The sequence below is a fragment of the Rhincodon typus genome, unplaced genomic scaffold, assembly GCF_021869965.1.
Source record: "Rhincodon typus isolate 14 unplaced genomic scaffold, sRhiTyp1.1 hic_rhity00002419, whole genome shotgun sequence".
Classification (NCBI taxonomy): Eukaryota; Metazoa; Chordata; class Chondrichthyes; order Orectolobiformes; family Rhincodontidae; genus Rhincodon; species Rhincodon typus.
Window position 1 is genome coordinate 1 of NW_025968057.1, and position 22858 is coordinate 22858.

The 22858-nt window shown below is 44.0% G+C and overlaps 1 protein-coding gene across 1 annotated transcript; it reads left to right on the forward strand.

Moving 5' to 3' along the window:
* Window positions 1-576: 576 nt before the first annotated feature.
* On the forward strand, window positions 577-17542 carry LOC109921107 (BAI1-associated protein 3-like; the record flags this gene model as incomplete). Its single annotated transcript, XM_048593164.1, has 9 exons — window positions 577-667; window positions 1044-1121; window positions 1342-1449; window positions 2710-2769; window positions 4961-5027; window positions 9176-9389; window positions 11926-11970; window positions 16454-16531; window positions 17365-17542. Coding segments are annotated over 9 exons (919 nt in total), but the record flags the coding sequence as incomplete, so codon positions are not given.
* Between the last annotated feature and the right edge of the window lie 5316 nt (window positions 17543-22858).

The window sequence follows — 22858 nt, forward strand, 5'->3', positions numbered from 1 at the left end:
GTTCTGTATTCAGTACTTTAGGTTATATTGAGTATGGGGCTGCTATGACTGTGAGGGGGCCTGTCAGTAGTATTAAGTACATTGGGGCAGTGTCTATATGTGGGGTGGCTGTGTCTACATGGGAGCGTTAGTATTCAGTATGTGGGAGCTGTGTGTAGATATGGAGGAAGTCAGTTTTCAGTACGAGAGGAGGTGCTGTGTCTAAAAAATGGTCTGTGTCTAAATTGGGGGGGCAATCAGTATTCAGTAAGGGGAGGCCATGCCTGAGTGGGGTGTGTGCTATATTAGTGGAGTTGTGTCTATTTGGGGGTGTCGGTATTGAGGGGGTGTTTGTCTGGAGTGAAGCTGTGTCTGTGGTGGGGGTGGTTGTCAATATTGGGCTGTGTGCCCATATGGGCAGAGCTGTGTTGATATTGAAGGGGATGTGTCTATATGGAGAGGGTGCTGATATGAGGGAGGGGGTGTCAGTATTCAGTACCAGCGTGTATTATGTTGGGGTCCCTTGAGCTGTGGTATGTTGCTGAAGCCCTTTCCTGCTTAGACAGGTTAAAAAAGTCAATTTTCTCTCTTCAACAGGACTGGAGAAGAAGGTGATGGGGATTTTTTTGAAAAACTGATTGCCATTCAACAGAAGCAGGAAAATATGCAGCGTCTGGACTATACACAGGTACACTGCTGTCATTGTTCCTCATATAGCTCCAGACCACCTGAGGCAAGCATTCAGCTGCTTGTCTCAATTCACTAATCTCAGCTCGCAGGACCTCCGCTGTCACAGTTACCCAGCGTGGCTTCTCTGTGATCACATTGTTCCCAGGGTGACAGCAATACTGTGATGGGGTGTAGAGTTTCTGTGTAAGATGCTGGGAGTCAGAGCCAGTGGTCAGAATCTGTGGTCAGTCATTGTGACCAGTGTCTGCGGTTAGTGGCTGAGATTAATGTTTGAGGTAAATGCCCAAGTGTCTGTGATCAGAGACCACAGATCTCTGACAGCATGTTTGAATTCCAAGTGAAATGAAATTGTGTTATTTTCCTGTTTGCCACAGACTTTGGGAGATGTAACTGAGTCCCTCCCTTTTCAAACAGCTAGACACAAAGACAAGCTGAAGATACCACATGGAGAGGTAACGTTCACCTTCATCTTCAAGGAATGATGAGGGGGAGGAAGAACAATTGGGGTGGCTGATGACCAGGGGTTATGGGATGGTCGTTAGGGACGGGTTGACGGCCAGAGTGCATTAGTTGGTGACTACTGTTAATGGGGTGATGTGACGTATGGGCATTTGACAATGGGACAACAGCAATACAATATTCTCAATAATTATGCTGTCTCTGTCCCCGTAGCTGCTGTTGCTGTGTGAGAATGTGCTGTACACAGTTATCCACCGAACTGGTGTCCCCTCTACAATGCACATCACAGACCAAGATGAGATGCTTCGCTATTTGCAGAAGGTAATTCAACAGTCCCATACTGTAACTCCAGGGATATGGACAATCCCACATTATAAGCCCCAAGTTACAGACAGTCCTAGAGTATGGGCAGTTTCATGCTGTAACTCTGGTGGTACAGGCGGTGTCACACTGCAATGTCAGGAATACAGAGGATCTCACTTTGTAATCCTAGGGATACAGACCGTGCTGCACTATAAGCCAGCAGTACAAACAGTCCCATGATTTATTTGTAGAGGCACAGGCAATCCCACACTAGCCAAGAAAACAGTGTCACTTGTAACCTCAGGGGTTAGATAATCTTACATTATAACACCAAGAGTACAGGCAATCTCACACTGTAGCCCCAGAGAGAAAGGTACAACCCAGAGTTACAGGTACTCTTACATTGTAACCCCAGAGTTATGTGCAGATTTCACACTAATCCAGGATTGTTCCAGGAAGCACTGCAACTGCAGAATCCATGGGCAAAATCTTACAGGGACCTGAATAACATGGGTTAAGGTGAGAAATATGACAAAATTGCACACAACATCCAGTGAGGTCTATCTCAATGTTGGGAACAACTCTCTTTGTCTTTTAACTAAGTCAAGGCTAGATTCTTGCTAGGTAGCGGTGAGTTCTCTATTAAGGGAGTGTAATAGGCCTGAAATAGGCTGTATTTGAAAACCCTGCTCAACATATCCATGTTTACAGAGCGAGGGGTGTATGGGCTAATCATTCAAACTTGCAACACACTCATCCTTTTTCACATATTCCGACATATCCAGCATCCTCTTGCAAGAACATGTTTCCTGAATTGAATGGACTGGCAATTCTGAAGCATTATGCCTTTGGGGCAGGGAGTAGGATAACACTTGCAAGGGTTTCTGCTCCTGACTCCTTTAAAAGGACAGCAATCTCAGTGGAAATATATAATGGTACACGATCATGATGCCCCTTGTATTTGAAGATGCTGACCGCCTAGGTTTACACCTGAAGAGTGACTATCTGTAAGGGAAAGTGATTCAGCACTCAACAAGAGTAACAAAGACAGAACTTGCTGGAAAAGCTCAGCAGGTCTGGCAGCATCTGTGAGGAAGGGTCACCGGACCCGAAACGTTAACACTGATTTTTTTCTTCACAGATGCTGCCAGACCTGCTGAGCTTTTCCAGCAACTTCTGTTTTTGTTCCTTATTTACAGCATCCGCAGCTCTTTTGGTTTTTGCTCCGCATGAGTATATTCAGAGTGAGAGAGGCTAATGTGATTTTAAATTTTACAGGTCTTCAAGCTTGATGAGAATGAATATGAGGCTGTGATGCACCGAGTGAAGGAAGCAAAGGTAAAGATGTCACAAAGTGTTAGAACTTAACATTGTAGGTGTGCTGACACAGAGAACCTGCTACTTCAATGCAATCAGGAAACACATTTCCAATAAACCTTTCCCAAACACTCCACAGTAAACCTGTTCTGTGAAGTCTACGGGAACTTAACCCAGTTTGTCTGCTGCAAAGCTAGCTGGTTCTAGTTTAAAACAATATGCATCCTCGATTTATACTCCCCCCAACTGATTTGCACCCTCTGAATGACATCTCCCCAATTTACAACCCCTGAATTACACACTGATTTACACACCTCAGTTTACATCCCTCGATTTATACCCCCCAATTACCACCCATGATCGACACCTTGCTGATTCAACTCCAACATCCCTGAACTGAACTCGGATTTACACTCTGCAGTTTACACCCTCTGATTTAATCCCCTGAATTCTTCACCCCCAATTTAAACCCCCCCAATTTACACACCCAATTCAACCCCCCACAATTTACACACCCCCAATTTACACACCCAATTTAAAAAACCCCAATTTACACACCCAATTTACATCCCTAGTTTTTCACCCCTAATTTATACCCCTGTCCTGATTTACACTCCCAAATTTACATTCCAATTCACTCCCACCTCATCTACAACCTCAAATTAGACCTCTCGATTTATACCCTGCAAATTTACACCCCAGATCTACACCCCATTAAACCTTCCCAAAATCCACCCCTACTGATTTGCATGTCCAATTTACACCCATTGACTTGCAATTTGCCATTTACAACTTCCCCTCTTGTGATCAGCGCTGTTCTTGGCTCCAACGTGTGCGTTACAGTTATCCTAACCTAGTTATTTTTGACCACAAACCTGTCCTATTCTTTACGGTTCCTACTCAATAGAGAAGTTCAGGCAATGATTTATAAACTGTTCATGTCAAACAGCAGGAAGCTGGAACTGATATATAGTTCAGGCTTCCAATTCACAACTGAATTTCTTTCTGTATTAAATTTGCTTTTCATTGTACCAAAGTGTGACACGTTAATGTGTGATGCCAAGGAGTATGATGCCCGAGTGTTGGCATGCGCACTCAGTAAGACTTGGGTGTGATGCTGGGGGCAATGAGCTGCAATACCCAGGGTTTTAGGCTGCAGTGCCTGAGATGTGATGTTTGAGGTCCAATGCCCAGGCTGTCAGGGTGCATTGCCCAATGTGGATGTCTGATTGTGATGGACACTGGATGGGTCTACACTTTTGAAACAAGTACAAAGGCAGAGCTGAAGCTTAATTCCATGAGCCTGCTTGTTGCAGTTTCTGGAGTTGAGGGTAAAGAAAATCACATATTAATTTTTTTTTCATTTTCTTTTCCTGAGATGGACGAATGCAAATCTAGAATTACACAAATCTAAGCTCAAAAGAAGCCAATTTGCCCATTGTGCCTCAACATCAGAACCCTCTGTTCTGGTCCTGTTTCCCTGCCAATTTGCTAAGCCTTGCATATTTTCTGTCTGTCAGTAATTCCCTAACTCTCTCTGTGACTGACTTGGCTTCCATCTTCTCCTGTGGTAATCTTAACCACTTGCTGTGTAAAAAGGTTTTTCCTTATGCTGCCTCTGCCTGTTTTGTTCATCACCTTAAATCAATATCCTCTGGTGCTCTATTTTCTTGCCTCAATCTTCTAGCATTTTAAACTTCTCTGCACTAAATTTCATTGCCTATAATTCTGACCAATTTAACAATCTTTTCAAATCCTCCTATAATCTAAACTAGACTGCCTTCCTCATTGCTTACTCAATTTCTTTGTTTTGTAACATCTGAAAACTTTATATACCCAATTCCGGGTAATTGATACAAATTAGATGAAAAAAGATGTTTAAGTAATGAGAACATCTCAGAACAGTATCAGATAGGCAGCAGGATCCTATAGCATTTACATAGCTCTTTGGAAAGTTCTCAACACTAGACATTAGCTGTGTTGTCTGCCTACTGATGGGCCATTTGTGTACAAGTATTAGCTTCTGCTTTTAATAACAGTCAAATTAAACTGTTGGAAAGCACAATTTATTTTGATTGACAGTTTGGTTTGTACACTGACTGTTGATTTCCTCTCAGGCAGATGTTGAATGGGGAGGTGATATTGCCATTTTCCTGTGGTCAGTATTAAACCCTATACTCAACTAATACTTCTTTCATCACGTCACCCGCAGGTGCCCTCCTGGACCCTGAAAGTGACCGTTGTGGAGGCAAGAAACCTACTGGCCAAGGATGCCAATGGTGAGGAACCCAAACTTTCCTGTGTGGAAATGATTCTGTGAAGTGGCACTTGTCTTCTATGTTCATGCGTCTACTGCAGTTCTATACCAACCTTCAAGAGGGATGAGATACTGAGTCTGTACAGTGAGGAGCTTATATGTGGATCAAGTTTCACAATTCCCATGTATTGGTTAATGATGGGTTTGATTTGATTTGATTTGATTTGGTTTACTGTCACTTGTACCTAAGTGCAGTGAAAAGCTTTGTTTATGAGCAATACAGGCTGATTGTAGGGTGAAAAACAACTTCGACAGAGGCATATAGGGTATATCGCACAGGGTGTACGCTAGGCAAGATCAACATTATATGAAGTTAGAGAGTACATTCATCAGTCTGATAACTGCAGGGAAGAGGCTGTTCTTGAACCTTCTGGTGCGTGTGTTCAAGCTTCTGTATCTTCTGCCTGATGGAAGAGGTTGTAGGAGAGAGTTACTGGGGTGGGATGGGTCTTCGATGATGTTGGCAGCCTTTCCGCGGCAGCGAGCCATGTAAATGGAGTTCATGGATGGAAGTTTAGCTTCCGTGATGGTCTGGGCTGTGCACACAACCTTCTGTAATTTCTCACGGTCCTGGGCAGAGCAGTTGCTATAACAGGCCGTTATGGACCTGGACAGTATGCTTTCAATGGTGCATCTGTAGAAGTTGGTGAGGGTCCTTGTGGACATGCCAAATTTCCTGAGCCTCCTGAGGAAGAAGAGGTGTTATTGTGCCTTCTTGGTTGTTGCATCTACATGGGAAGTCCAGGACAGTTTGTCGGTTATTGTCACTCTCAGGAACCCTCTCAACCTCAGCTCAATTGATGTAGATGGGGGTGTGTTCTCCTCCTTTCTTTCTGAAGTCAATGATCAGTTCTTTAGTTTTGCTGACATTGAGAGAGAGGTTGTTATCTTTGCACCACATCATCAAGCCTCTATCTCCTTTCTGTATTCTGCCTCATTGTTGTTTGATATCTGTCCTACCATGGTGATGTCATCAGCAAATTTGTAGATTATGTTCAGAATTTGGCAACACACAGTTGTGGGTGTAGAGGGAGTACAGTAGGGGGCTGAGAATGCATCCTTGGGGGGCTCCAGTGTTGAGGGTTATTGTGGAGGAGGTGCAGTTGTCTACCTTCACTGATTTGCAGTCTGTCGGTCAGAAAGCTGAGGATCCAGTTGCAGAGGGCAGAGACGAGACCGAGGTCTCGGAGTTTTGAGATCAGTCTGGAGGTGATAATCGTGTTGAAGGCGGAGCTGTAGTCAATGAGCAGGAGTCTGATGTAGGTGTTCTTATTGTTCAGATGTTCCAGGGACAAGCGCAGGGCCAGGGATGTAACATCCGCTGTGGACCTGTGCTGTCAGTAGGCAAACTGTAGGGGATCGAGTCAGGGTGGGAGACTGGAATTGATGTGGACCATGACCAGCTTCTTGAAGCATTTCATGATAATTGAAGTCAAAGCTATTGGATGGTAGTCATTAAGGCACATTGCATGATGGTGGTCTTCTTGAAGCAGGTGGGGACTATGGCTTGTAGGAGGGAGAGATTGAAGATGTCAGTGAATACCTCTGCCAGCTGGTCTGCACAGGATCTGAGTGCTTGGCCGGGGACACCGTCTGGGTACATCACTTTCCTTGGGTTGACTCTCAGGAAGACCAATCTGATGTCTGCAGCGGTGACAGATGGAATAGGTGTGTCCAGGGCTTGTCAGGGCAGGTGACACTGTGGCACTGGCATTCTCCTCGAACTGAGCATAGAAAACATTGAGTGCATCAGGGAAGGATGTGTCGTTGTCCATTATCTTGCTCTGGTTCATTTTGTATCCCGTTATGTTGTTTAGGGCTTGCCACAGGTGGCGGGTTTCAAGGACCGTAACAACCCCACCCCGGTGATCAAAAATGCTCTCAACCGCATCTCTTGCATTTTCTGCACTTCTGCCCTCACATCCCCTCCCCCTGTCAAAAATAAAGACAGAATCCCCTTTGTCCTCACATATCACCCCTCCAACCTCTGCATCCAGCGTATCAATCTCCTGCATTTACAGTCCCACCCCACGACCAAAGAGATATTTCCCTCCCCACCCCATCTGCCTTCCGTAGAGACCGCTCTCTCCGTGACTCCCTCGTCTGCTCTACACTACCCACTAACCCCACCACCCCCGGCATCTTTCCCTGCAACAGCAAGAAGTGCTCCACCTGCTCCTACACCGCCCCTCCCTCACCTCCATGCAAGGCCTAAAACAAAACTTTCATATCCAACTGGGTTTCACCTGCAGATCCGTCAACTTGGTCTACCGTATCCACTGCTCCCAATGTGGCCTCCTGTACATCGGTGAGACCAAGTGTAGGCTTGGAGACTGTTTTGTAGAGCATCTGTGCTCTGTACGTGACAAACGACATCACCTTCCGGTCGCCAACAATTTTAATTCCCCCTCCCACTCCCTGGGTGACATGTCCAACCTGGGCCTCCTCCAGTGCCACAGTGACACCACCCGCAAACTGGAGGAGCAGCACCTCATATTCTGCCTCGGGAGCCTACAGCCCGATGGCATGAACATAGAATTCACAGTTTTAAAATCTCCCCACCCCTGGCCTCATTCCATGTCCAAGCCTCCCTCCCATCCCCGCCTCCTTGAACTGACACAACCCGTCCATCTTCTCTCCCACCTGTCTGCCCCTCCCACCTCACTGACCAATCCCCACCACTCCCTACCTGCACTCACCTATCACCATCCCACCTACCTTGCCCAGCCCCACCCCTCCTGTATTTATTTCTGAGCTCCCTTCCCCCTCCCCATTTCTGAAGAAGAGTCCTGACCCAAAACGTCAACTTTCCTGCACCTCTGATGCTGCCTGGCCTGCTGTGTTCCTCCAGCTCCACACTGTATTATCTCAGACTCCAGCATCTGCAGTTCTTGCTATCTCCGGGAGTCTGTATGGTTGGTTTGAGCCTCTAACTTGGTCTGGTACTGCCACTTGTCATCCCTGATGGTTTTGCAGAGGTCATATCTGGATTTTCTGTATAGGTCTGGGTCATCCCGATGAATGCTGCATGCCTGGTATTCAGTAGGCAGTGAATTTCCTGGCTCATCCAAGGTTTCTGGTTGGGGAACACCCAGATTGACTTCTTTGGTAAACAGACCGTGCTAATGAAGTCCTTGATGGTGGTGGCATACTCGTCTAGGTTTCCCACTGAGTCCTGGATCAGTCCACCGATTCCAAGCAGTCCTGGAGATGCTCTTCCGTTGCCTCAGAACAGCATTGTATTCCTTTCAGTGAAGGATCCTCCTGTTTCAGCTTCTGCTTGCAAGCTGGGAGGAGGAACACAGCGCTGTGGTCGGATTTTCCGAAGTGTGTGCAGGGTGGGGTGTGGAGCGGTAGGTGTCTTTGATGGTTGTGTAGCAATGGTCCAGGATGTTTGTCCTGTGGTGGGACAGGAGATGTGTTGGTGGTACTTTGGCAGCACCCTCCTGAGGTTGGCTTGGTTGAAGTCACCGGCCACGATGAATAGGGCATTGGGGAATTTCATCTCCAGAGTCTTTGTGGCGTTGTAACTTTCATCCAGGGCATTCTTCATATCCGCATCGGGTGGTGTGAGGTCAAAAGTGGGGACATGGCAGTTTTTTTTACACAACAAGGAACATCGAACAAAGGGTCCATGTAAATGTAACCATTACTCAGTGTATTAACACAGCTTTTCACCCCAGCCTTCTTTTCCTCATTGATTAACACCCCACACACGATCAATTCCATCCAGCACAGTCCACATAGCAGTATTTAGCTCAGGCATTGACTGTTAACAGGTTATTCGTTCATTGGTGAAAGCATCTATGAAGGTGGGGTAAGGTTTAAAACTTTGCAGCATTAACAATGCTTTGCGTGTTCCATTGTTTATCATCACACAGAATACAGAGTCAGGAAACGTGGCTGGACTGAGCACAGTAAACAATCAGTCCACTTCTCCATGAAGATCTGTGGGCTTGTGAGTCAGAATCCCAGATCAACCTCACACCAGCTTCATCCACTGCACTCTCCCTTTAGCTGAATGATTGGCAATCATTGTCTGGTAGGTTCACTTGGCAAATTGGCAGACCACAAAAATCATTTACTCTCTGATTCTGTGGGTCGGTGTAGGTTTCAGCGATCCCTACTGTATGCTGGGAATCACGATGGGACAGACCATGCGGGAGACGGAAGAGAAGAAGGAGCGGAAATTCAGCTTTAGGAAAAAAAAGGACAGAATGGAAAAGAAGTCAAGCCTCAGAGAAGTACTTCCTGCCAAGTACATTCAGGTCACAGATGTCAAATCAAACACTCTGAATCCAGTGTGGAATGAGACCCACAGGTTGTGAGTATTATGATTGCTGCATGTCAGCCGCAGTATTGACAGAGTAATAACAAGTGAGTGCTATAGTTCAATACTCAGGACTATCACCCTTTCAGAGGGTTAATACTCAAGGAGTACCACCCTGTCAGAGGGTCAGTACTCAAGGAGTACCACACTGTCACCACACTGTCAGAGTCTCAGTACCCTTTTTTATTCATTCTTGGGATGAGGGTGTTGCTAGCTAGGCCAGCACTTACTGCCCAGAGAACTGTTAAGAGTCCAACCACATTGCTGTGGGTCTGGAGTCACATGTCGGCCAGACCAGGTACAGATGGCAGTTTCCATCCCCAAAGAACATTAGTGAGTCGGATGGGTCTTTCTGACAATCAACATTGGATTCATGGTCATCGTTAGACTCTTAATTCCAGAATTTTTTTGCATTCAATTTATTAAACTTGGACTTATTATTTGTGAGAGTGTGGTACTACCCCTAAGTTCAACAATACATTTTGTTGAATTTATTATTGAACCTGTGGGGAGTACCACACTGTCAGACGGTCAGGACTTGGTGGGGGGTGGGGTGGGGGCATTAGTACCACACTGTCAGAGGGTCAGGACTCAGGGAGTACCACACGGTCAGAGGGTCAGGACTGGGTGGGGGGGGGGGTGGGGTGGGGAGGGTTAGTACCACACTGTCAGAGGGTCAGGACTCAGGGAGTACCACACTGTCAGAGGGCCAGGACTTGGAGGTGAGTGCCACACTATCAGACCGTCCTTATCTGTGGGGAGCACCACACTGTCAGAGGGTTAGTACTTAGGGAGTACCACACTGTCAAGCCTATGGTACTGAGGAATGCTCCATTACTGAAAGGATTGACGTCAGGACGTGATGCACTATTAGAAGGTCACATTAGAGGGAGTGCTGTACTGTCAGAGGGGCAGCACTATGGGATCACTCCACTGTTGGAATGAAATTACTGAGGTGTCAGAGCATTAGTACGGAAGGAACGTTGCACTTTTAGAGGGTAGTATGGAGGGAATGCTACATTTGTAGAAGGGCAATATTGGGGAAGCAGTGTACTATTGGAGCAGTATGCTAATCAAGTGCTACACTGTTGGAGCGATAGTCAGATTTAGTCGGATGACACTTTTGAGGTGTCATCTTTTTGCTGAGATGTCAGGTAGATGTAAAAAACTTCATGGTTCTAGTTAAAGAAGAACAACTGAGTTATTGGTATCCAAGCAAAGACTTACCCATTATTCAACATCATTAACTCAGAAGGCATTGTGGCAGTAGAAACAGAGTTAACAATTTTCAAGAAGATTTGTAGCTCGGATTGTGGATGAGGTTGTAGACATGCTTGCCACGCCGGTGTGCTTGGTTGTGTGAGAAAGAGTGTGTGTGTGTGTGTGTGTGTGTGTGAGTGAGAGTGTGTGTGTGTGTTTGTGTGCAGAAGAAGAGAGAATGTGTGTGTGTGTGTGGATGAGAGAGAGTGTGTGTGTGTGTGAGAGGGGGTCTGTGTGTGTGTATGTGTGCATGTGTGAGTGCGTGTGTGTGTATAGTGTGGTGGGGTCACCTGTAGTGTGACATGAACCCAATGTCACAGTTGAGGCCATCCTCATGGATACCAAACGTGGCTATCAGCCTTTGCTCGGTGACTCTGCGTTGTTGTGTATCCCGAAGTCTGCCTTGAAGTCTTACCCGAAAATCCGAGGCCGCATGTCCTTGTCCGGTGAAGTGCTCGGCCACTGGGAGGGAACACCCCTGCCTGGCGATTGTTGTGTGGTGTCCATTCATCAATCTCCCTTGCACTCACACACACTCTCTCTCAAACACACATACACATGCACACACACACACTCCCTTTCTCTCTCTCTCTCTCTCCCTCACACAGACAGACACGCACACGCAGACACACACACAAATCTATGGGATGAATCTGCATTTGCAGATACATTTTATTTTGTTCAAAACGCACACAACTTGTAGACACAGTCAATCAATGGGGCATTTTATAAATTTCTGCTTTGGAAATAAAACCAATCTGACTCCAGGTTAAAACACAGACAGGTTCTAAACAAGGCATCATACCTAAAATGCATTGTCTGACCTAAGATGTTGCCTCTTCTATACATTGAAAGAACCTTCAGTTATCTCAGGGCAGTGACTTGAAAGAAATTCTGGGATTTGCATTTTAATCAATCAAAATCTGCATCTCCTTTCTAACTGATTAAAGATTTAATAGCAGGGCGTCAGTCAGCCATTTCAGGCTTATTCAATACATTTGCATCAGTCGTATGATCTTTTGATCTTTTACTAATAAATTCTGTGTCTTGATGCCTCTCTCACTACCCCGATGAAGGAACAACGCTCCGAAAGCTAGTGTTTTCAAATAAACCTGATGTTGTGTGATTTTTGACCTTGTCCAACCCAGTCCAACACCGGCACCTCCACATCATTGTAAAACGCTTAGGTGTTTCTGAAGTCATGAAATATCTTCTGATGCCCTTTTGTTGTTAATGTATATTGAATTGCTGAATATTCCCTGTTCCACAGTGATCTGGACGATCTTCATAGCGACCAGCTCCATCTTGATATTTGGTAAGTGTTACTGCCCTGTTATTCACTATTGCATTTTTCATCTTCTGTTTTCAATTTTTGTTCCTTTCTCTCCCTCTATCTCTAATATTTCTCTCACTGTATCTCTATGTTGCTAGGTTTCTCTCTTTCTCTCATCTCCTGTTTTTAAATTTCTTTTTCCACATCAAGTTGCTTTAACTGTAATTTAATTCTTGCTAATTCAAATGATGCATCAGTTGGTGCACCTAGTCCCTCTTGTATTTCCACTGGTCCCAAATTTTGTGCTAATATATTAATCATCTCTTGCCTTGCTAGCTTTTGCAAGAAATTCCATATTTAACTCCTTTGCCAAATCTATGGCCTTGGCCTTTTTTAAATCTTGTGAAACAGTCAGGTCTACTTCCTCTATCTGTTGTACAGTTTTAGCTGCTTCCAATGTAGTATTATACACAGCGCAAAACCTAGTGTCTGTCCTATTATCAGTTACCAATTAATTTTACTCCACACCCAATCTCACATTGTTCAAAACCAGAGGTCAGCCATTGCCTTGAGGACTAGCATGTTAGATTTAATATAGCTTTCTGAAAATCTTAAAATGCAGGAATTTTCAATCTTTAATTTACAATTGACTATCATGGACTTTATTGTATGGACAGTGCATTCTGCAAGACTATTAGACTGAGGATAGTGAGGAAAAGAGGTAATATGTTGAACATTGTCTTAGTGGCTGAGACAAGACTCACTTCACACAAGATTTGGATGTTTTACTGTCCCCATTGATGGCTGCAGTAGTTGTGTTACAGCACTGCAAGGTGCTACTAGCCCACAGCATTGACTTCAAACTTGCTTCTGTTATTCTTGAGGTATATCCTCTAGGTTTGCCTAGAAGTGAGTTTCTGAAGTACTTAATGGTATAGAAGTGACAATCAGTTCTATAAGCCTTTCAGCCAAAGCAGCTTCAATGAAATCACACTCCACAATTTTGTATTGATAGCTGCCTACAAACTGGTTGATTATTTCACCTGGCTGTCACTAGTATGACATGAACTCAAGCTTGTTGTTTCTTCTGTTAAGTTAAGCTGGTCTTCTAAAAGCTGGAAAATTTTGTTAGCATCTTTACAGTCATCATTAGAAATACCAAAGGTATTGACTTTTCTTAATCATTTGTTTCCCAACACAATAAGATGTTTGACTACCTGCCAGCTACTTGTTATTCCATGAAGAAAATGTTTATTCTTTGTTTAAATAACTGAAACTCTGACATGATATCTGTGGATTGTCAAACCATGCTTGAATATTTGCTTTTCGTTTTCTGATATATATGCTCTTTAAGATGCAATATAAAAATCTGCATATTTTTCATTGTAATGCTTTCATTGGCTTCTCCTTTGATATATTTTATTGTTGCTTTAAAAGCAGCAGGTTTAGGTCTGTGTATGGATTTCCTGCCAAAATAGAAGTTTTTCACATATGTCATCTTTTGTGACTTTCACTTGAGAGAAGTAAGATGATGGAATCAATCTGTGCTTGAACCACCTCCTCTTTCACAAATACTTTAGCTGCATCTTCAAGGCAAACATAAAGTATTCATTTAGTACCTCAGCTATACCCTATACCCTTTGCCTCCATGTGTATTTCCCTTTTTGCTCCCTAATTCCACCCCTCATTTTACTATCCATTTTCTGTTTCACGCCTGTATCAGACTCTTAGGTTTCCTTTTAAGTTAGATGCCAGTTTCTTTACATACACTGTCTTGCTTCTCTTACTTCTTTTCTGACTTCTTCTTTGAACTTGCTGTTTTCAGCTTCTTTTTTACTTACATTATTCACTGGCCTCTGATATGACTTGATTATGTTTTTCATAATCTAGGAACTCTTGCTTTGTTTGTTTATCTGTCCTCCTTATCGGAATGTACATCAACTGTACCTGGACTATCTCCCCTTTTAAAGGCAGCCAGTTTTTCAGTTACGATTTTGCCTGTTAAGTCCCTGATTCCAGTTTATCTGAGCCAGATGAATTCTCACCTTATTGAAATTGGCTCTCCCCCAATTAACTATTTGCCTTTGTACAAAGTTAACTAAGTCTTATGATATTATGGTGTCTATCCTCTAAATGTTCCCCGACTGACACTTGATCTACTTGCTTCACCTAGAACTATATGCAGTAATGCCTCCTCCACCATTGAAACGTCCTGATGTAGAAAGTTCTCCTGAACAAATTTCAAGAAGTCTTTCCCCTCTTTGCCCTTTTACATTATTTCCCTTGTGTAAGTAAAATGTGTGAGCAAGAAAGGAGTGACTGAGCACAGTGAGGACACTGAACTTCCATTACCATTGGCTGTCCTAGCCTTCTCCCATATGACCATGCTTCATGCATAAGCCCAGAGTTATGAGCAGACATTTAAAAGAATATTTTGGAAAACACGGAATAGATACATTCAATTGAAGTAGAAAAAAATCTGAGGGGAGGACTGGTTAACTAAAAAAGTTAAAGGCAGGATCAAGCTTAAAGAAAAGCATTCAATTGTGCAAATATGGGTGGCAAGTCAGAAGATTTGACAAAATATAAAAACAATAAAGGAAGTCTAAAAGATGAATAGGGGAGGAAAAGTTGGAGTATGAGAAAAAGCTAGTTAGAAATATAAAGACAGAGTATTTAGAAAATACAGATACATAAAAAAGAAACAAGTAACTTCCATCAGTTTTTACTATAGAAGATACAAGTAACATCCCAGAAGTAGCTGTAAATCAGGAAATGAAATTGAAGGAGGAACTGAAGAAAATAGCAGTCACCAGAGGAGATACTCACCAAATGGTTAGAGCTATGAGTTGACTCATCTTGATGGACATCATCCAAGGGTTTTTAAAATAAATGGTTAATGAGATTGGTTTGAAGTTTCCAAAATTCCCTGGGTTCAGGGAATGTTTCACTAGATTAGAAAATAGCAAATACAACACTTTTATTCTAAAAGGGAAAGAGAAAGTAGAAAATGACAGGCCAGTCAGTTTAATTTACGTCACAAGAAAGATGTCAGAAGTTAGCTTATTAAAACCCTTACAATAGGGTTCTTCAAGAGGTTCAAGATAATAAGGCAGTCAGCATGGTTTTATGAATGGGAAATCATGTTTAAACAACTTATTGGAGTTCTTTGAAGAAGTAATGTATGATATGGGAAACCAGTGGATATACTACACATAAGAGCTCCAACTTCAGGGGTAACATATTGACAGGAATAGATTAGCTAGTTACTAGCTAACAAGAAACAGAGAAGGCATGAATGGGTCAGTTTCTGGTTGGCGAAATGTAACAAGTGGTGCACCACATCGATCAGTAATGAATGCTCTGATTTTTTTTGCCATTTATATAAATGAAAGTGACCAAAAGTATAGTTGCTAATTTTGTTAATATTACAAAGATAGGTAAGAAAGTAAGTTATGAAGTGGAGATAAATAGGCTACAAAGGATATAAATAAGTGTGGGCAAACATCTGGCAAATGTAGTATAATGTGCAAAAATGGGAAATTGTCCATCTTGGCAGGAAGAATAAAAAAGCAATTTATCTAAACATGAGAGGTTGAAGAACTCTGCCATGCGGTCGGATAAAAATGTCCTAGTGCACAAGTCACAGAAGGTTAATAAACTGCTACAGCAAGCAGTTAGGAAAGTTAATAGACTATTATTATTTATTTCAAGGGGAATTTAATAGACAAATAAGGAAGTCATGCTTCTGTTATATAGAGCATTGTTAAGATCACACCTAAATACTGTGTGGAGTATTGGTCTCCTTATTTAAGGAAGGATGTAAATACACTAGAAGCCATTTAGAAATTTACACCATATCTGGGATGGGCAGGTTATTTTATGAAGAACAGTTGGATAAGCTAGGCTGGTATCCATTGAAGTTCAGAAGAGTAAACAGTGACTTGATTGAAACATGTGACCCTGAGGGATCTCGGCCAGTGGATGCGGAGGTGATGTTTGCTGTTGTGGGAGAATCTAAAATGAGGAGTCACTGTTTAAAATATAAGGGGTTTCTTATTTAATTCAGACACAAAGAGACGTTTCTTTTCTCAGAGGGTCATGAGTTTTTGGAACTCTTCATTGAAAGGTGGTGGAAGCAGAGTCTTGAAACCTTTTTATGGCAGATCTAGATAGATTTTAACTAAGTAAAATGCGAATGTTTATCAATGGTGGTCAGGAATGTGCATCAGTCAGATTGGCCTTGACTATATTGAACGGTGGAGCAAGTTCAATAGGCCATTGTCCTATTCCTGCTCCTAATTCCTATCTTTGTGTGTAAATTATCTGATAAAGTGGGACACCATAGCTGACCCTAATCTATTTGAACTGAAGACTACAGCCTGGCTCTCAATAATCCAGAGCAGCCAGCAGCTGGTGAATCCAGCGCCAGGGCCATTTGTACACTCCCACTCACCATGCAAGAGGTCTGTATCACTGTACAGAAGTATGGCTATCTAATCATTGTCATTGTGTCACTTTACAGGGACCATGATGATGAAGTCTCAGTGGTAGAGGCTTGCAAAAATCTAAATCAGATCAGTGGATTCAAAGGAATGGGAAGGTAAGTCAATAACCTGAGTGGATTGGCTGATCAAGTCCTATCAAACTGTCCAAGGGTAGGAAAACAGCAGCTTGAGGCCATATCTAACCTTTCCTACACTTGCCATAGGAGCATTTTATGGCATAATGTAGAGGAAGCTTTATCCTGTATTGATTCCATACTGTATCAGCTCTGAGTATGCTTGATGGGATAGTGGAAAGGGAGCTTTACTATGTATCTTGCCCATGCTGCCCTTGCCCTAGGAATATTTCATGTGATGTTGGAAACTCTCCTGCTCAGAATATTCCTACTGCCTTTAGTTAAAATTTATACTCAATGTTTGTTTGCTAAGATACATCAGTGTTTAATTGCCATGACTGAATGTAAAGATGCATTTAAATGAAAAAGGAAATGTTTAATTTGGGTTTAGATGAACTTTCTATTCAACCGAGCGCTGTTAGCTTTCTAACTCTGTCTTGCAGATTACCTCTCTTTTGTAAATGTTAGCATTGATACCAGCTCTACTGTTGCTAAGGAAAACTCCTGATTTTCACATAACTGATAGCAGTGATAACCGGAAGTGAGGAGCTTTCCCTTCGTGCCCCTCACCCCACCTGCTTTCTATCCACCCTGTCCATGTTCTCCCATAATCCAGGGAATCTCAATCAAGCCTTCTCTCCTCAATAGAAACCTCCTAAGCTTATCCAGCCTCTCTTCAAAGCTAAACTGCTCCATCCCAGGCAACATCCTGGTGAATCGTCCCTGCACTGCCTAGTTTAATTGCACCACACTGCATCTAATATTCCTTTTCTCAGTTCTGATCCATTTTGCTGACTATTACTCTGATTGTAAAGATACTTCAAACAGATCGTGAAGTCGGCTCGAAGTAATGGGGCCACGGGATCACAGGAAGAAAACGATGATTTCCTCGGTTGCCTGGATATTCCAGTCAGTGTAAGTCTGACCTTCAAAAGAGGGAACGGGGGATGGGATGCCAGAGCGTTTAAAACCAACCCTCTTTCCCAAACATAGCCTTTGCCATGGTCTCAAGTCCAGGGTATTTCGAGTGATGCAGATGCATACAAGACACAAGTAGAAACCGTGTCACTAAGGCAAGACAGCCAATAAACTTACTACAATTGCACTTCTCCATACATGTCATAACAAAAACTAAAATGCACACACTATCAATACAGTATTAAATTTCCCAAGTTACCCAATCTACATATAACTACTGTTTGTGATGTATATAAACAATGTAGATGAGCATGTGGGAGGGATGGGAAGTATATTTGCAGATGACACAAACGTTGGGCATTGACAGCATATAGGCGATTGGTCAGATGGACAGATCAGTGGCAGATGGAATATAACCCTGATAAGTGTGAGGTGACGCACTTTGTCTTGTCTTGTTACACCTTGTCTTGTTACTGCTTCCAATGTATGGCAGAACATTAGGAAGCTCAGAGGAACAGTAGATCTTGGAGTGCTGGTCTACAGATGCTTGAAGGTGTCAGAACAGATGAATAGGGTAATTAAGAAGGCCTATGGGACAATACCTTTATCAGCCATGGCATAGATTATAAGAGCAGGGAGGTTATGTTGGAACTGTACAAAACTTTGGTTAGACCACAGCTGGAGTACTGTGTACAGTTCTGGTCACTGCTGTATAGGAAGGATGTGATTGTACTGGAGGCAGTGCAGTGAAGATTCACCAGGATATTGCCTGAGAGGAGCAGTTTAACTATGAAGAGAGGCTGGATAAGCTTGGGTACTTTCTATGGAGCAGAGAAGGCCTGATTGAGGTGTATAAGATTATGAGGGACATGGACAGGGTGGATAGAAAGAAGCTGTTCCCTTTAGTTGTATGGTCAAAAACAAGGGGACATAATTTTAAGGTGAAGGCAGAAGGTTTAGATGGGATTTGAGGAAAGGTTCTTTCACCCAGAGGGTGGTGAGAATTTGGAATGCACTTCCTGGGAGGTTAGTTGAGGCAGGAAACCTCACAACCTTTAAAAAGTACATGGATGAGCTGGAAAGTGGAGCTAGTGTAAAGTTAGAGTAGTTTTTTTCTGTTGGTGCAAGCTTGATAGGTCAAAGGGCCTCTTCTGTACTATATGTTTCCATGATACAATAAAAAAAAGCTCTCTTTCATTTGCAGAACTGTGCATTAACTCTAGTCAGTTCCCTACTGTCAATCTCTGCACATACATTACATACATAGTCTTTTAAATCATGCACATTTCCTGATGGCATGCATGCGCATTGTCGTTGATTATTCATCTGTATCTGCTCAATTGATAGAGTAATGTTCCTTATCTGAGGAGTGTTATTCCCATGGTGATAACTGTGATAACTGTTCTTCCTGATCCATTTCTGCTGCTAGGAAATGACGGACCTCTGGGACTGATGGCCATTCTGTACTCTGTGCAAGTGTTGCGATTATACCTTGCCGGTCAGCTGACTGCCGTGAAGGCACACAATTGCTTAATGTAGATGTCTCAGTTGCAGTGATACACCTGGAATATTCATGTTCACTGTGTTATATCAAGATGACAAGTGCTGAACTCAATTTCCAATTTGTTATGTGGGCTGACTCTTGTTGAAAGCCCTCTGACTGGCTTTCCAGTGGTGAGCTTTGGTGATGACTTCGCTGCTTTATCAAGTGAAATTTGGATTTCTGTCATTTCATCATGAATTTATCACTCACGCTTGTTCTAATTCTGGCTTCAATTGTTTGTTCACTCTTCAAAGAGTAGCTTTTGGTGTGTTAATACATTAGACTTGGGATTGGACACTTAAGAATTGCCCTATACAAATTTCTGTTGGGTTTGCTTTCTTTCCTTAGTGATTTTCACTGTTGCTTCAGCTTTTCCATTCGACTTTTGATAGTGTGTAGATGATGTATAGTTTTGAATTTCTCAATTCTTTATAAATCCTTTACTTGTAAATTGAGGGCCATTATCACTCTTCTAGATTTTTTTCAGTGCTACCCTGCTGTTGCTAATCCAGTCTATAGGAATTGTCACTTTTTTAATTACTCTTCTTTTCCAAATCATCTGTCTTGTCTTTCAGGCTGGATTTGAGGGCGTCTGGAACTCTCCTTGACAGGTGCTAAATTGATCTCATGCTTTAATCCACTCCAAGATGATATTCACCAGCAAGATATCTGAGACTTGTAAAGATATCTTTGTAATCTTTTAGGATTTGTTCAGCTGTCAATGACTTAGTGGCCTGTAAAAATCTGCAGATCTCTTCTGGCATGTTTAGAGATACAGTTCCAAGCTTTAGGCTTGCTTCAACTGGGATGTATGGATTTTGCTTAATATTAATCTTTGTTCTTCCTGTTGCATTGGCCTCTCAACTTAATTTGTCCTCTCTTAGTTAGTACTGTTCTGTCATATAGCCACAACATTACTTTTTAGGGCTTCATTTTTGGGCTGTCACCTTGCACCACTTTGCATAGGTTGGCACAGCTAATTATGTTGCACAAAACATCTACAGCCATCATTCCAATAGTCACATAACTTTCCAATATGTTATTCTAATTCCACCTAGAATGTGTCTCAGCTGAATACCAAGTCTCATCTGCTCTCCTATTAACACGCTGTAGCTGATGATGGACAAATTCAGAGCTTCTGCACATATTGATAACTACGTGTAGAGCTGATGAACACAGCAGGCCAGGCAGCATCAGAGGAGCAGGAAAGCTGACATTTCCGGTCTAGACCCTTCTTCAGAAATGGGGGAGGGGAAGGGGATTCTGAAATAAATAGAGAGAGAGGGGGAGGCGGATAGAAGATGGATAAAGGAGAAGATAGGTGGAGAGGAGACAGACAGGTCAAAGAGGTGGGGTTGGAGCCAGTAAAGGTGAGTGTAGGTGGGGAGTTAGGGAGGGGATAGGTCAGTCCAGGGAGGACGGACAGGTCAAGGAGGCGGGATAAGGCTAGTAGGTAGGAGGTGGGGGTGGGGCTTGAGGTGGGAGGAGTGGATAGGTGGGAGGAAGGACAGGTTAGGGAGGCAAGGATGAGCTGGGCTGGTATTGGGATGCGGTCGGGGGAGGGGAGATTTTGAAGCTTGTGAAGTCCCTATACCATTGGGCTGCATTCCCCATGCGGATGGCCTAAAGGCCCTCTGCTTCTTCCTGTCCTGCAGGCCTGACCAGTCCCCCTCCACTGACACCCTCATCCGCTTAGCTGAACTCGTCCTCACCCTTAACAACTTCTCCTTCAATTCCTCCCACTTCCTACAGACAAAGGGGGTGGCCATGGGTACCCGCATGGGCCCAAGTTATGCCTGCCTGTTTGTAGGATATGTGGAACAATCCCTCTTCCAAAGCTACACTGGCCCTATCCCCCACCTCTTCCTCCGTTACATCAATGACTGTATCGACGCCGCCTTGTGCTTCCACGAGGAGCTCGAACAGTTCATCCATTTCACTAACACCTTCAACTCCAACCTTAAGTTCACCTGGACCATCTCCGATACCTCTCTCTCCTTCCTGGACCTCTCTGTTTCCATCTCTGGCAACCACTTGGAAACCGATGTCCATTTCAAGCCCACCGACTCCCACGGCTACCTAGAATACACCTCCTCCCACCCACCTTCCTGCAAAAAGGCCATCCCCTATTCCCAATTCCTTCGCCTCCACCGCATCTGCTCCCGCGATGAGGCATTCCACTCCCGGACATCCCAGATGTCCTCATTTTTCAAGGGCCGCAACTTCACCTCCACAGTGGTCGAAAATGCCCTCGACCGTGTCTCTCGCATTTCAAGCAACTCATCCCTCACACCCCCTTCCCGCAATAATAACTAAAACAGAATCCCCCTCGTCCTCACGTACCACCCCACCAACCTCCGGATCCAACGCATCATCCTCCGGCACGTCCACCATCTGCAATCTGACCCCACTACCAAAGACATTTTCCCCTCCCCACCCTTATCGGCTTTCCGGAGGGACCACCGTCTCCATGACTCCCTTGTCCGCTCCACACTCCCCACCAGCCCTACCACCCCTGGCACTTTTCCCTGCAACTGCAGGAAGTGCTAAACCTGCCCCTACACCTTCCCCTTCACCCCCATCCCAGGCCCCAAGAAGACCTTCCACATCAAACAGATGTTCACCTGCACATCTGCTAATGTGGTATACTGTATCCGCTGTTTCCGATGTGGCCTCCTCTACATCGGGGAAACCAAGCAGAGGCTTGGGGACCTCTTTGCGGAACACCTACGCTCGGTTCGCACTAAACAACTGCACCTCCCAGTCGCGAACCATTTCAACTCCCCCTCCCACTCCTTGGACAATGTGTCCATCCTGGACCTCCTGCAGTGCCACAACGATGCCACCCGAAGATTGCAGGAACAGCATCTCATATTTCGCTTGGGAACCCTGCAGCCCAATGGTATCACAAGCTTCAAAATTTCCCCTCCCCCGACCACATCCCAAAACCAGCCCAGCTCGTACCTGCCTCCCTAACCTGTCCCTCCTCCCACCTCAAGCCCCACCCCCATCTCCTACCTACTAGCCTCATCCCACCCCCTTGACCTATCCGTCCTCCCTGGACTGACCTATCCCCTCCCTAACTCCCCACCTACACTCACCTTTACTGGCTCCAACCCCGCCTCTTTGACCTGTCTGTCTCCTCTCCACCTATCTTCTCCTTTATCCATCTTCTATCCGCCTCCCCCTCTCTCTCTATTTATTTCAGAATCCCCTTCCCCTCCCCCATTTCTGAAGAAGGGTCTAGGCCCGAAACGTCAGCTTTCCTGCTCCTCTGATGTTGCTTGGCCTGCTGTGTTCATCCAGCTCTACACTTTGTTATCTCAGATTCTCCAGCATTGGCAGTTCCTACTACCTCTGCACATATTGATAGTTTCCTTGAGAGTAAGTTTCTCCTCTTTGAGCAGACATATTGTCACTGCACAAACTTTTGTGAGCTAAGACAATCCTGTCTCTGATGAAGTCATCTTTCAATTATCCAAGCTCTCAGGATCCAGCCAGATGTGCCTGTTTGGTCATATACTGATCAATAGTCATCCACTCCCCTTGAATTCTGATGATAAATTAATACTATTTATAAGTATCATACGGGGTTCCAAGTGTGTTTACAAAACCTTCAACATAACTTGTGTGTGGTTTTTCTGCTCCTCAGGGAGATCTTGTTGCTCTCTTTCACCAGCACCGATAGCAGGGTCACTGATCTGATCTGCTCAGTCATTTGTATTTCACTCGGTAGCTATTTCGTAGCTTTCCTACTGACTATGGGAAAAAATAAAATGATTCTGTGGGGGGTCTTTTCGAACTCTAAAAGATGAACCACGAGGACAAGAGTCTTGCTTCAGCAGTAG